Source organism: Molothrus ater, chromosome 7 (genome assembly GCF_012460135.2).
Source record: "Molothrus ater isolate BHLD 08-10-18 breed brown headed cowbird chromosome 7, BPBGC_Mater_1.1, whole genome shotgun sequence".
Classification (NCBI taxonomy): Eukaryota; Metazoa; Chordata; class Aves; order Passeriformes; family Icteridae; genus Molothrus; species Molothrus ater.
Genome location: NC_050484.2, coordinates 10,940,583 through 10,953,331, shown reverse-complemented (window position 1 = coordinate 10,953,331; position 12,749 = coordinate 10,940,583). Strand labels below are relative to the sequence as shown.

Genomic DNA, 12,749 nt, shown 5'->3' with positions numbered 1-12,749 from the left:
AAAATGGTGTCAGAATGCTGAGCTGTAGCTTGAAAATGATGGGTTATAAAGCTACTAGGTAAAATATTTTGACAGGAGTCAGTAAGGCGCGTTGACAGCATCCTCGGCATTATCTTCTCATCTTCTGTCATTTGCATTGCGTCTCCCGTGCAGGCACAGGAGGGGAGCCACTGTCCCCAGCCCCCAGTGGGCCGGCTGCTGGCAGGCAGGACGGGGCTGGCTGTGTCCCCAGGCCGCGCAGGAGCGGCAGCAGCCGCCATCCCTGGCTCACCTGCTGGGGACTCCGGGTCACGCTCGGCACACGCGGGGCTGTCCTCACCCCAACAGCTCTTGCCCTTTGGCTGTCCTTGCCCTTGGAGTTCAGGGTCATTTCCTCTTCCTGGAGTGCAGATGCTTTCACCTCAGAGGTCTGAGCAGTCGGTGCCTGTGGAGAGGTCCTACAGCTCCTTCCATATAGCAGTAGCCTTTTAAAGGCATTTCAAACTAACCTTAAACAAGACAGCACAAATAAAATATGCTCTTACTACAATATGTAGTTTGTTTTAGAGTTACTTCTGCCTAGTGTCTTGGTATCTTTAGTAACTTCTGCATGACCTTGTTTTCTGCTTTTGTGCTAGATGCTTGAGGGTTCCCTTTATGTAAGGCTGCATCTTCTCTTAGATTTTATTATTTAAAGATGTAAAATTTTAGTGGAGTTCAGAGCTGGGGGAGTCAGTGCAACACAGTGCCAGCAAATCAGAAGTCTTGATAGTATATTCTACTAGCCATTTGGAGTAGTGTTGAATTTCTGGTTCTGTGGCTGCAGGTTGCAGTGAGGATTGTTAGCAAGTCTCAGGAGTTACGTCTCCTTTTCTTTTGCTTAGAGGAAGAAATGAAGAGGCTCTGAAATGGAAGTGAAGATGCATTTCTGTTTCATCTTTGCTTTTCTGTAGGAAAAATACTTATATCTGAGCATTTTGAACATGGTGTGTATATGATGAGGACGAGATGCTGGTTTTTGCTAAGCACTGCTGCTTGTTTCAGTTTTACCAACTTGCAGGAAAGAGAATATATCATGGATTTGTCAAATGACAGCTTGGGGTGGTGGGGGTTTATGTGTGAGGTGAGACCAGCAAAACTTCCAGCCCAGAGCTTTAAGTCTAGCTGACCTCCCGCTCACATCTGGTTCCTTGGTGCTCAGTGAATTGACTGTGCTGACTCTACCCTTGCAGGGCTGGCTGTGTGAACTGCTGCGCTGGAAGGAAAACCCAAGCCCGGAAAACCGCACCCTCTGGGAGAACCTGTGCACCATTCGCCGCTTCCTGAACCTTCCCCAGCACGAGAGGGATGTGATCTATGAGGAGGAGTCCAGGCACCACCACAGTGAGCGCATGCAGCACGTGGTGCAGCTCACCCCAGAGCCTGTGCAGGTCAGAGCCCTTCTGCCTCTTCAGCGTGTCTGTCTGGGAGGACTGGGGTAACACAGGGGGGTCAAGAGTGCAGCATGGAGATGGGCTTTTTATGGATTGACTGAACCTTAAAAGTGCTTCTGAAATGACCATGCTGAGCATTTTGTGAGGAATGGGCCTTTGTTTCACAGCCTCATTGGGATTGTTTTACTTCTCTCTACATTTCTGACTAGTATGAATTTTTGGTTGTACACCCTTGTTCTAGTCTTGTCCTCAGGTATTAGTAGAATGAGAAAAAAATACAAATATGTGTACAGAAAACCAAGTGAAAATACAGACTCTCTTCTTTGCAATTCCAGTTTCAGTCAGAAGAAAAAATCAGATTCATGTGTATTCCTACTAACTAGTAATGCATGTCACAAACTCAAACATCTACAGATGGTCAAGAGAGGCTCACGAGACATTTCTTCAGTCTAAAAAGCTGAGGCAACACCTTCCACAGCAGCCCTGCTTCCCTTCAACCCTCCAATTCAGCCCCTGGTACTGGGTACCATTCACTTGCTGCCAGATTATGTGACCACTCTGGGGGTTGTTTGTACTGTGCATTTCTCTGATGATCTTGCAGTTCCTCCTCCCACCTTTACTCTCCCCATTGTTTGATGGTGGATTGCACTGCTTTGCTACTCTTGCTGTGAACTTGGCATTCAGCCTCTATTCTTTGTTGCTGCTGTTATGCTGCTACCACTGCTGCCAGTTTTCTGGCCCCCTTTTTTCTGAAGGCAAGAGGTTTCTCTGTCTTGTCCTGCCCATCAGAAACATGTAGGTCTCACTCAGATTAATTATTGCTTAGTTCAGACCCTTTTGTCTCTTCTGCTAACTTCTTTCTCCTTGCTCACCTTTGTGTCTTTGCCTAAAAGAAAAAAAAAAAAACTGTTTCCTTGGGTTCAGGTTCTCAGGGCTGTAAAGAAGGGGAAGCCCTCTAAGTAATTATTTTAGCAAGTTTTGTCTTCCACGTCCCAAAAAGTTTATGGGATCTTGGAAGCAAGAAGCTGCAAGCAGGTAAAGAAAGGGCCAAGCTGAAATGTGGGAAGACAACTAGACCTCTGTAGACTTAAACATATTAACCCAGTTCTGATGCCCACAGCAAGTGGGAATATCGTCTAAGGGACACAAAAAGTTTCCCTGGGATCTTGTGAGTGACCTTGATGATTAGCCTACTTTCCAAAGCCTTCTGCACATCACTTTTCTGCATCATGCAGGTTGGCTTTTGTGAGTGACATGTTACACTGGGTTGGAATGCTGCGCATTTGTATTTGTCAGCAAGTTACAAAGCCATGGATTAATTATTTATTACAGTCAAAATACGAAAAATGAAGAAAAATAAATGGAACCAGCTGGCAAGTTCATACAACAAAACTCTGGAGGCTGGTATGCAGTTGATACAGTAGGCTTGTGTTTTGGGGGTGCTGCATTTTAAAGCTATGCTTGGCCATCCAAAAACCCCAGTAGGTTTCTGAGCGGCACGCTACCAGTGCCAGGCACAGGAGATCTGCTGTCCACCTGCTCCCTAATGTCAAAAGATACCCAAGACTAAGTAATTTCTGCATAGTTTTCAGTCTCTGGGACTTGAATTGTTTTGAGAAGCAAGGTTTGTTTTTTAGCTTTGCTGCAAGGGTCACTATTAGGTAATTAGCCATGAAAAACCAATGACAGCAGCCAGAGATGTAAAGCCGAGGTCCTCACACTTGCAGTCATTGGAGATTTTGTGACACTTTACATAAGGGTAGGGGTCTTGGGCCCTGCTCCTGGCTGAAATCCAGGCCAAGTAATTACATTCTGCCTATCTGAAATTCCCCCTGTAGTGTCAAGTGGGAAAGCAACTCTCATTTCCTTCTCAAAGCAGTGGTGGATGCAGAATGTCTGCCACAGTGCCTGGCTGCATTTTAGCAGGGGGTGAAAACATCCAAGAGCTGCAGTCACCGACCTACTTTGCTTTGCAGGTTTGCTGGTGAGAAGTGTGCTGTAAGTCAAGCCCTTACCTGCAGCCTTGATGGCAAAATGACAGCCCTTTGAAGGAGATACAAGCAGCGGTGCTGTGAATAGCAGCAGGTGCAGACCTGTAACATAGAAGCAGGCAGGATCTTACCTCTGTTCTCTCTCTCTGCCTAGCCCATCTTTCTCTTTGCTCTGATGGCTTAGGTGTGTTACGGTAACTTCTCTCTGATGCTTGAGTGTCCTGCTCCTTCAGCTGAGAGACTGGGAGAGCCTGAAAACAGAGAGGCTGTCCCACACTGCTGCCAGACTTAACCAACCCCCATGACTTAACCCTGTCTGGGCTGGGGACATCCCCTGTCAGACTTGGATGAATATCCTAGCTATCATCACAAGAGGCGTGACCAGGCAAAAGATGTGGCTACACTGCAGCCTTTTCATCAGTATGGCTTCTTGGAAATGGCAAAGATATCATTGTGATGGGTTTTGTGTAGTTCACTTGCTGCTTACAGGGTTGGGGACACTTCAAGTGAGGGAATTACCCCAAGGCCTGGGTATGGTTTCTGTCTTCTATAAGGCAGGGTGTTCTCAGTGGGGCAGTTGTGCTGTAGGAGGTCAGCTGGACACAGGCTGGTTCTTCATGTTTTAAGGGATTGTTGTTTCCTTTGTGAGAGATTCTTGCTCTCACTGGTTTGGTATTACTAGCCTGCACTTCACTGTTTAGCTTTAAGTTCAGTGTTTTAAAACCAGACATGTTTATTTTTCTGTCTTCCATTACATTTTTTCCATTGGCCATACATTAATCCATTTAATCAATTATTTTACTGTTTCTGAAATGAATAATGTCTATAGTGGAAGCTGAGTGTTTAAAAATTCCTCCCTGTATACTTGATTTGTTTGTTATTGTGCTGAAGAGTCGTAAAATGTGAGCCCTGTGGAGCTCTGTGACATGGCTGTGTTCTCTGGCAGCATTGGGTGTGGCCATATGGACATGTCAGAGTGTGGATTTTCCTTCACACGCTGGTTATGGGGCATCCATGCTACACCTACATGTTGCTGTGCATGCAGGCTGAGCATGCCACAGCCTCTCTTTTGGTTTTTAAGGAAATTGAGGTATCCATTAAGAGGCTCTCCCTCATTCCATGCAGGGGTGTAATAGCCAAGTGCTGGTAGGAAGAAGAGCAGTGAGGTTGTTGCTAGCTGGGTACCATAAGGACATCACCTCTGAATTACACAGTGCCTAAGCCACAGGTTCCTGGAGGGTGGGAGGGTATCCTGGAAAGCATTATTACATTTTTGCTGTGTTCTCATCCTCTCCCTCCACTACCAGCAGGAGTGGGATCCTCGCTGGCCCTTTGATCTGGCCTGGCTTTTAGCAGTGTGCCAAGTAGTCCCTTTGCAGCAAGCAGTCCTCATGCTTCTGTGTTTAGCTCTGTGCTCTGCAGAGGTGAACCTTCCTTCCCTGTCTTTCCATCCCTTGCTAAATCCCACCATTCCCTGGCTGTTTGCTGGCACTGGACCTTTCTGGAGTGTTAATGCTGACAAGTGCCTACAGCTGCTTCCCATTGTCAGCCAGGGATTCCGTGTTTGTTACAGACATGCTGGGACACAGTAAATCTAATTTCTCTCCCTTCTCCCACTGTTTGTCTGCTGTGTCCAAGGTGACCACTCCAGAGAGTAACCATCTTGCCTGGCACTTTAATATAGTGCTAATTCATTGTTTATTGCTGGGGCAGAGAAACCTGACTCCATTGGGAGGGCCATGAATCAGGCTGTTGTCTCTGGAGTGTCCGGGTGGGTAAGCTGGTTCTCTGGAGTAATGAGCCACCACTGCAGCAAAGGACCTTCTATTCAGAGAATGTGGGAGCCTTGCCTCTCATTTTCTCTAAGTTGACAAGTAGATCTGAAGCTAGTAGGTACATACGTATTTAAGAGCAGTCAAATGTTGCTTTCTGATACACTGTTACTTTTGTCACTTTTTAAAAATGACATCCCTCCACCCTTTTATTTTTCAGAAGCTTTGATTTAGACAAATCTGGCAGTATATAATTGTTCAGATCATAAATTGTGGAGGAACTTTAGTAAATAAAAGAAGGCATAGTAAAAAGCTCTAGGAAAGCTCTTCTGTATTGTATGTTCACTGCAAACATTGTAATCTCTCTTTAAATATGCAGAAAATAACACAGCACAGAAGTAAATTAAATACTAATTTTATAATTTTGTGAGGGATAGAAGGGAATGAGTATTTTAGAAATAACAATGAAATACAAAAGAGCAGAACATGGAGCCCTCATAAAAATGGGTCAAGGCAAGTGGCAGTGGCAATCCAATGAAACTAATTTCATATTCTCTTTCTAGAAGTAATAAAGAGGGGGATGAACACCACAGTAGTGCTTCCTAATGAAATATCTGATTCTAAATAATGTCTTGGAGTTCATGGGTCACATAATGCATAGCACACGGATAAACCAGCAAGACTTGAAATTTCTTAAAAAATAATATTAATTAATAATACTTTGGAAATCTTAGATGATAAGTGAAGCAAAGCTGTGTTATTCCACAGTGTAACATGGTGGGCTCAATGATCCATAGGATGATGTGCACAGTGAGGTTTTGCTGTGTTTATCTGAGTTACATCAGGGGATTTTGCATGCTGGAAATTAGGACTGAGTTGTCTGTGAGACTTAGACAAAATTATTTTCCCAAACCGTGCTAGCTCTCTGACTCTGGTCCTTAATGTTTTGATACACATTTTTTGCGGGGATGCTGTGCCCTGTGATTCATTCTTAGTGGCTGTGCTGTGATCGTTTTGCTTTTTGATCATTTCTCTGCTCCCAAAATACAGACCATAGATTGATACCCACTGCTGTTTGACTCCCCAGTTCTTTAATCCATGGCTGGATGTGACATCTGCTCAGACAGGAGTGGTCAAGACTGGTGACACAACTTGTACTCAGCAAACCCAGGTGGACTTCAAGAGAAACTTGTATTGTAGGTTATTCATTACACTCAAAATGCTCAGAGCTTTGGTTTGGGAGGGTTGCACTTCGATTATTTTTTTTCTTAGATTTAGAATTACAGAGGGAAATGTGTGTCAGAATGAGGTCTGTGAATTTTGTGAGTAGAGAATATCTCTCTTTTTTAGTTGTTAGTTACTTGGAGTTTTATTCTTTCTCTCATCGAAATTAGACAACAGTCAATTTCAGTATCTCCTTTCCGTCTAAACTATTAAAAACCACTAAAAAAAGCCTCAAACTATGTAACTTCTGTTTCTATGCAGTGTTAAAGCTGAAAGTAATATTTATTGCAAATGTCACTCACACTGCATTTATCTCTACTGTGTGTGTGACTGCTTTTGGGTCAGAGTAAAGGAACTGTCTTTAAAGCATGTGGTACATACAAAAAAAAAATCGCAGGCATCTTCCACTTCTGAGCTGCTTTCTCATGCTTCTCCAGTGCCTGTGCCCTACAGCCAGAGATGGTGCATTCAGCCACCAGCTGTGGCTGCATGCTCTGGTTCTCCATCCTCTTGGTGCACACCATTTTTCTGATGGGTCACAGTAGTTCAGGAGCCTTGCACAAGTTTGACAGAGGCAACAGAGGCACAAATCAGATAACAGCCCCCTTACATTTGACTCTGAAGTATCCAGCGGATGATCTTGTGATTGATAGTTGCCACAGTTGCAGGGAACAGTGCTGAGCTGTGACTGCTGCAGCCAAACCTGCCTACTGCACCATCTCAGCTGTTTCTGCTTAGTGTGGATATCTAATGTGGCTGAAAATGCTGCTGATTTTTATTAACGTTAGGCCTGTTATTCCCCTTGAATGATAGCTGGGAGTGTACTTCCAATTAAAGCCAAACTGCCTCTGTTCTGAAATTAGTTTAGGTTTAGTACTGCTCCATTTAGCCCTAGAAATGGGAGATCAAGTAAACTGCAGTTTCAAGTTTTCCTGTGGTGGCAAGTTTAGTCTTGTCAGAATAGTACATCCTTTTCGCATTTGTACAGAACCTGAAACCATGAGGCCACTTCAGTGACACCTGTTCCCAGACAGCTTTTGTTTAGTCCAGAATCAGCTGAGAACAGGGCAGGAATGAGGTGGGACATGAAGGAGCCCTGAGAATATGACTAGTGCTTTTCTTCAGCAGCATCTTACAATGAAGATGACTCTGAGGGTACATCTTCTGTGAGGCTGTCCCAAAGCAGCTCTGCTTGGGTTGCCCTGGCTCGTATGGCAAAATGCTCCAGGCAGAAGCTTCCCCTAAAATCTGAATGTGCAGATTTAGCGCTGCTGAGACTTGGCAGTGAGCAGCAGGGTGGTGGTTTGTGTTGGTGTTGCTCTGACAAGTTGTCGTTTTAGCAAATGACATCACTGTAGCTCTGGCCCCTGTTGTCTCACCCTTTTGCCTTTCACACACAATCTGACCAGATTTAGTCCTCATTTCTTACAGTCCTGGCCCCGTTGTAAATGCTAAGCTGCTAGTGTTTTAAGGAGCTGTAGTAGGTCGAGGATGAGCAAACATAGAGAGCAAGATCACTAAATAAAGCTCTTTAAATTCACATAACCTTTGAAGCTTGCCAGCAGGCAAACCTTGAAGGCTGAAAAGCCACTAGATGAGCCTCTGTTCCATTTACATTTGAAAATTTTTGCAGTTAAAAATATTGCTCTTTTAAATTTAATTTTAATGCTTCCTAATTACTCTGTGTCCCCCACACTTGTTCATAAATTATAGTATCAGGCTTCAGAGATGTGTAAATGTTTATAGGTTATTGGCTGTATGCAACATTTTATTCTCAGGCTCTCTGCAAAAATCTTGGGATAAAGTTAGAGGCCTGGATCATTTCAGCTGGTCTTTTTCTGCAGATAGGCAATTATAAAAATTACATGGGGAGGGAAACCATTGAGAATAGTGCTACCAGAGCACTTAGCACTGCTTGACCTTCAAGGAGCTACTCTTCCTTCTTCGTTGCACAGCATCCTCCAGGGAAATGGTGCAGATTCTGGGCAGTGCTGGGAGTTAGGCTGTGACAGAGCAGGACAGAGATGGTCAGTCTCCTTGCCCAGGGCCAGTCTTTTTTTGGAAATTCTTTGGTGTGTTCTTTTTTTTCCTTTTTTTTTTTTTTTTGGTCCTCTGAATGGTTGGAAATACCCAGAGACTGTAATGTGTGCAGAGATAAGGTTTTTTTCAGGGTCAGTATATTGTGTATGTTGTTCCATGTTTGTATGGACTTTTATAGGAATTGCAGATTGAAAGAAGTGTTTTTGTGTGCATGCACTATTCTCACGCATGAAGTATCCAGAAGTACAGTAGCACATATTTTTTCTCACAGTCATCTATGCTTACAGTGTTTCAAAGAATATTCCAAAATATCTTGGCACAGACAAAGTGAAGCTGTTTGCAAGATCCCTAGCTGTGGAACAACAAAGGCTACATTCTCAACACACATCACACATGACTTTTATTAAAGTCTTAAACAAAAATCAGATAATGTATTTAGAAAATTAAACTTCATCATTTATGATGCTACTCACATTGTGAAAGGAAGTTGGTATCCCCTTGTGCCTCCTTTCCAATGACTTCTCTCCCAGTTCTATTCACTTCTTCTTCACGTTGCAAATGAGAAGATGAAAATCTTAACTACAAACAAGTACATTTAAACACCAGTAATTTAGGACTACTGTGGTGCCTAACTTAAAAAGGATTTGGTGTTCAGAAGTAAAGGAATACAAGCATGTATAAGGTGCCTCTGGTGGAACATTTGGAAGTTTGAGTCTTCTAAAATCATTATTAACCTTTTACCATTACATATGGCAAAAAGGATGTGGTAAATCATAGAACACATCCTGGATATTACAGATGCAGCCATCTCATTTAATTTGTGTTAAAAACATTTTCTGTTTCCTGTTGAGGCTAAATTTTATTTTATACTATTGTGCCAATATAGTCCAAAATAATGTTGACACCCTTGAATTTTCTAGCTGCTTTTTCCTCAGATTATTAAGCCATGCCCATTTGATGTGCCACACTTGAATCCAAGGCACATGGGCACAGAGAGCTGTGAAGAGCCCCTTCCTTCCTGCTACAAGTTCCATCATGTGTATGTTGAGGAAAGTGAGCACATTGTGCACAAAGTCTTAGTGCAGAGCCATAATTGTTCTGGCTTTTTATGAGCAGTATGTGGCTAAGTCTCATGGTTAGATCTGAAAAAACTTGATATTCTCAGTCTTGCTTGCTAAAGCTTCGCAGCCAGGATTTATTTTGTTGGGGTTTTGGTACCTTAGAGTTGAACCATGCAGGATGTCAAAGATGGCCCTTGTACCCATGAGAAGAAAGAGTTGTCTCCTCTTTCTGTGCTGTGTTGAGGGAAGCTGTGGTAGCAACTGCAAATCCATCCAGTTGTAGCAGAAAGAAAGAGACACACTAAAATTTCAGGACTCAACAAGCCCCATAAAAAGATCTGTCTGGACAGCACTTTACTAGTTAAGTGCTAAGTTATTATTATTATTTATTATTTATTTCCTCTCCTATTTTTCCTCTTACTGAACAAGGAGGAAATATCTTTGTTCTTTCATCTGAGAAGTGAAATAAATGTATTCCCTGCAGCATTTGAAATTTTAATAATCCATAATAAATAAAATCATATCTAATAACATAACTGCTTTCAATTGGCAACATGATCTCCTAGATGCATTGCAATGGCAGAAACATAAATAGTTGCAGCCTCTGAAAGCCTACTTCCTATTTGCTAAATATACTTGGCTTGCTTTAAATTCCTTTGTGTGCAGTCATTAATACAATCCTCTTTGACAGCATTTAATTAAAGTGCTTTTCTCTATTAAATTCATTAAAACTTTTTTTTTATATACAACTGTTTCCCAGACACTGAATGTTAAGGACCTGTAGGCCTGTCTTTAAATAACTTCTCTCTCCTTGTTGTAAATTGTTAATTAAATTTAACTTAGACTGTTTAAAGATGTCTTGGAAAAGAAAGCCAGATTTCAGGATATGGTCTCAATCATGGTTGATTTTTTTTAACACAATTTTTTCCATGTAGTTATAGACTGCGTGTTATATTGTTTATGAATGTTGCTGTACTTTCAGCTGGAACCAAGCAAAGAAATCCCCTAAAAAGCTAATTTCCATCTCACTTCAAAAATTTCCATCTTTTTAGTGCAGTTTCTTAGCCTAAGAGGATTTGCAAGGGGGGAGTGAGGAGGGAGGAGCTGTTTAGTATTAATAGATTATTGACAGCTTAATGTCTTGGCACCTAGACAGCCCATAAGGTATAATAAACAGGAAGCTGTCTGATGTGAGCGCAGTCAATAGCGTATTCAATCAGAACCTTTCAGTTAATTGCTGGTTGACCTCAGACATTTCCTTTAAGTGAAACTGTCCTTCGCTCAGATCTCATCTGGGTTTCAGGGTTTAATTTGAGAATGCCCTTTCCATATGGCAGCTTGTGCATACATTCCTGGTGGAGTTTTGCTTTGCTCCCCTGCACAGCATTACGAGAGCCAGTGTGTGCCTGGAGCTTTGCAAATCTCGTAGCCGTGCACTGGGCTGGGAATACGGCATGGAGCAGGGCTGGGAATACGCCGTGGAGCTGGGCTGGGAGCACACCATGGAGCTGGGCTGGGAATATGCCATGGAGCTGGGCTGGGAATATGCCATGGAGCTGGGCTGGGAGCACGCCATGGAGCGGGTCTGGGAATACGCCGTGGAGCTGGGCTGGGAATACGCCATGGAGCTGGGCTGGGAATACGCCATGGAGCGGGTCTGGGAATACACCGTGGAGCGGGGCTGGGAATACGCCGTGGAGCGGGGCTGGGAATACGCCATGGAGCTGGGCTGAGAATACACCATGGAGCGGGGCTGGGAATACGCCGTGGAGCTGGGCTGAGAATACGCCGTGGAGCTGGGCTGAGAATACGCCATGGAGCTGGGCTGGGAATATGCCATGGAGCTGGGCTGGGAATATGCCATGGAGCTGGGCTGCCGCCGGGCAGCAGCATCACAGTTAAAGCAGGCAGGGTTGTAAACTGACGTCAGGGGTACTTTGAAAGCAGCTGGGCTGTTGCCGAGGGGGCTTTGGATGGAGTCAGGCACAGCTTTGGTGCCTGGAGAGGCACTGCAGCATTAACGAGACCTGACCCGGCCCTGCAGATGTGCAGTGCTGCAGCCCAGCGTGGCTACCTTGGCAGAGGGGTTGGCACTGCTGCCTCCATCCCACCCCCGGGCATGAATTCCCCTGTTCCTCTGCACAAGTGCAGACCAGAGCTCATTTGTATTTAGTTTCCCTAATTCCTGTACTTAGCCATTCTAATTTTTTTGGACTGTATATCTTGATGAGGCCCAGATAAGCTACAAAGGCAAGCAGGCAGGAAACCACACGGGCAGTCCCTGACCCTGACTAACTGGAAACCATCTGCTTATTTGGGGAGGAAACCTCCATGGAAATCTCTTCTAGCAAGTCTGCCGCATTTGGGTTTTTCTTCCTTTCCCTCCAACTGTTGACTCGGAGCGTTTGTGTTTTCCACAGGCGGGATCGGGAGGGTCAGCTATGGCAGCTCTCGTTTGCAGCAAAGGGTCTGGATTTCCCGATAGCAGTGACTAACTGCCATGTGAAGGAAATGCTTCTGTATCAGAGCAAGTTTAATTTACACTTCATGCAGTCAGGAGACACGTTTTTGTCTCTAGATCTGCAGTGATTGGTTTTTTTAGCCACTTATAATGCATTCAGACTGTGGTTTGCTGGAAGGAGTATTATTACTTTTAATCTCTGATTTTTAATCTCTGGTTTTTGATTCACTTCTGTGGTTCTCTTTGTCCCTCTGCATCAAACAAACTGCTTATGCCTTTTTAATGGCCTGATTAGCACCAGGGAAGTACTGCTGACTTGAAGTAATGTTATTCCTGGTGTTCACTTGTTTAAATGAGATGAGGAGTAAGAATGCTGCATTGCTATGTTTGGGATCCATTAAAGTCCAGTCTGGACCCCTGCCTGAATCAGATTGTAAATCTTCTGTTTTCATTCATGCATGTTGGAAAGGTGAGGGGGAATAGTTTTGAGATGATACTCCCTTTTTAGGAAGGTTGAAGGATAAGAGAGGTTTGGAATAGTTACTTCTGGAGAGAATGGAACCATAAAAACCATAGCCAGACAGAACAGAACAAGTGAAGAAATCCCAAGGTACATGTGTGACCCTGGGGCCATCAGCTGCCACACTCACACTTTGCTCCCAGGTGTCTCTGGCCAGAATATATTAGGAAGTACTTTCTGGTTTTATCAGACTTACTGGCCAAGCTGCTAATCAGTGTTACATTAACCAAAGGACTTAAAAATCGTAAGCTTTATTGGATTTTGAGAT

General features: G+C 43.8%; 1 protein-coding gene across 4 annotated transcripts in view; it reads left to right on the top strand.

The window, feature by feature from the left end:
- Positions 1-12,749, top strand: part of SATB2 (SATB homeobox 2) — a 137,874-nt gene that overhangs the window by 111,225 nt on the left and 13,900 nt on the right. For all 4 annotated transcript variants that reach the window (XM_036386781.2, XM_036386782.2, XM_054515433.1 and 1 more), the window contains one exon: positions 1,212-1,409. In XM_036386781.2, the coding sequence (XP_036242674.1) occupies positions 1,212-1,409 (198 nt within the window). The remainder of the gene's footprint in view (positions 1-1,211; positions 1,410-12,749) is intronic.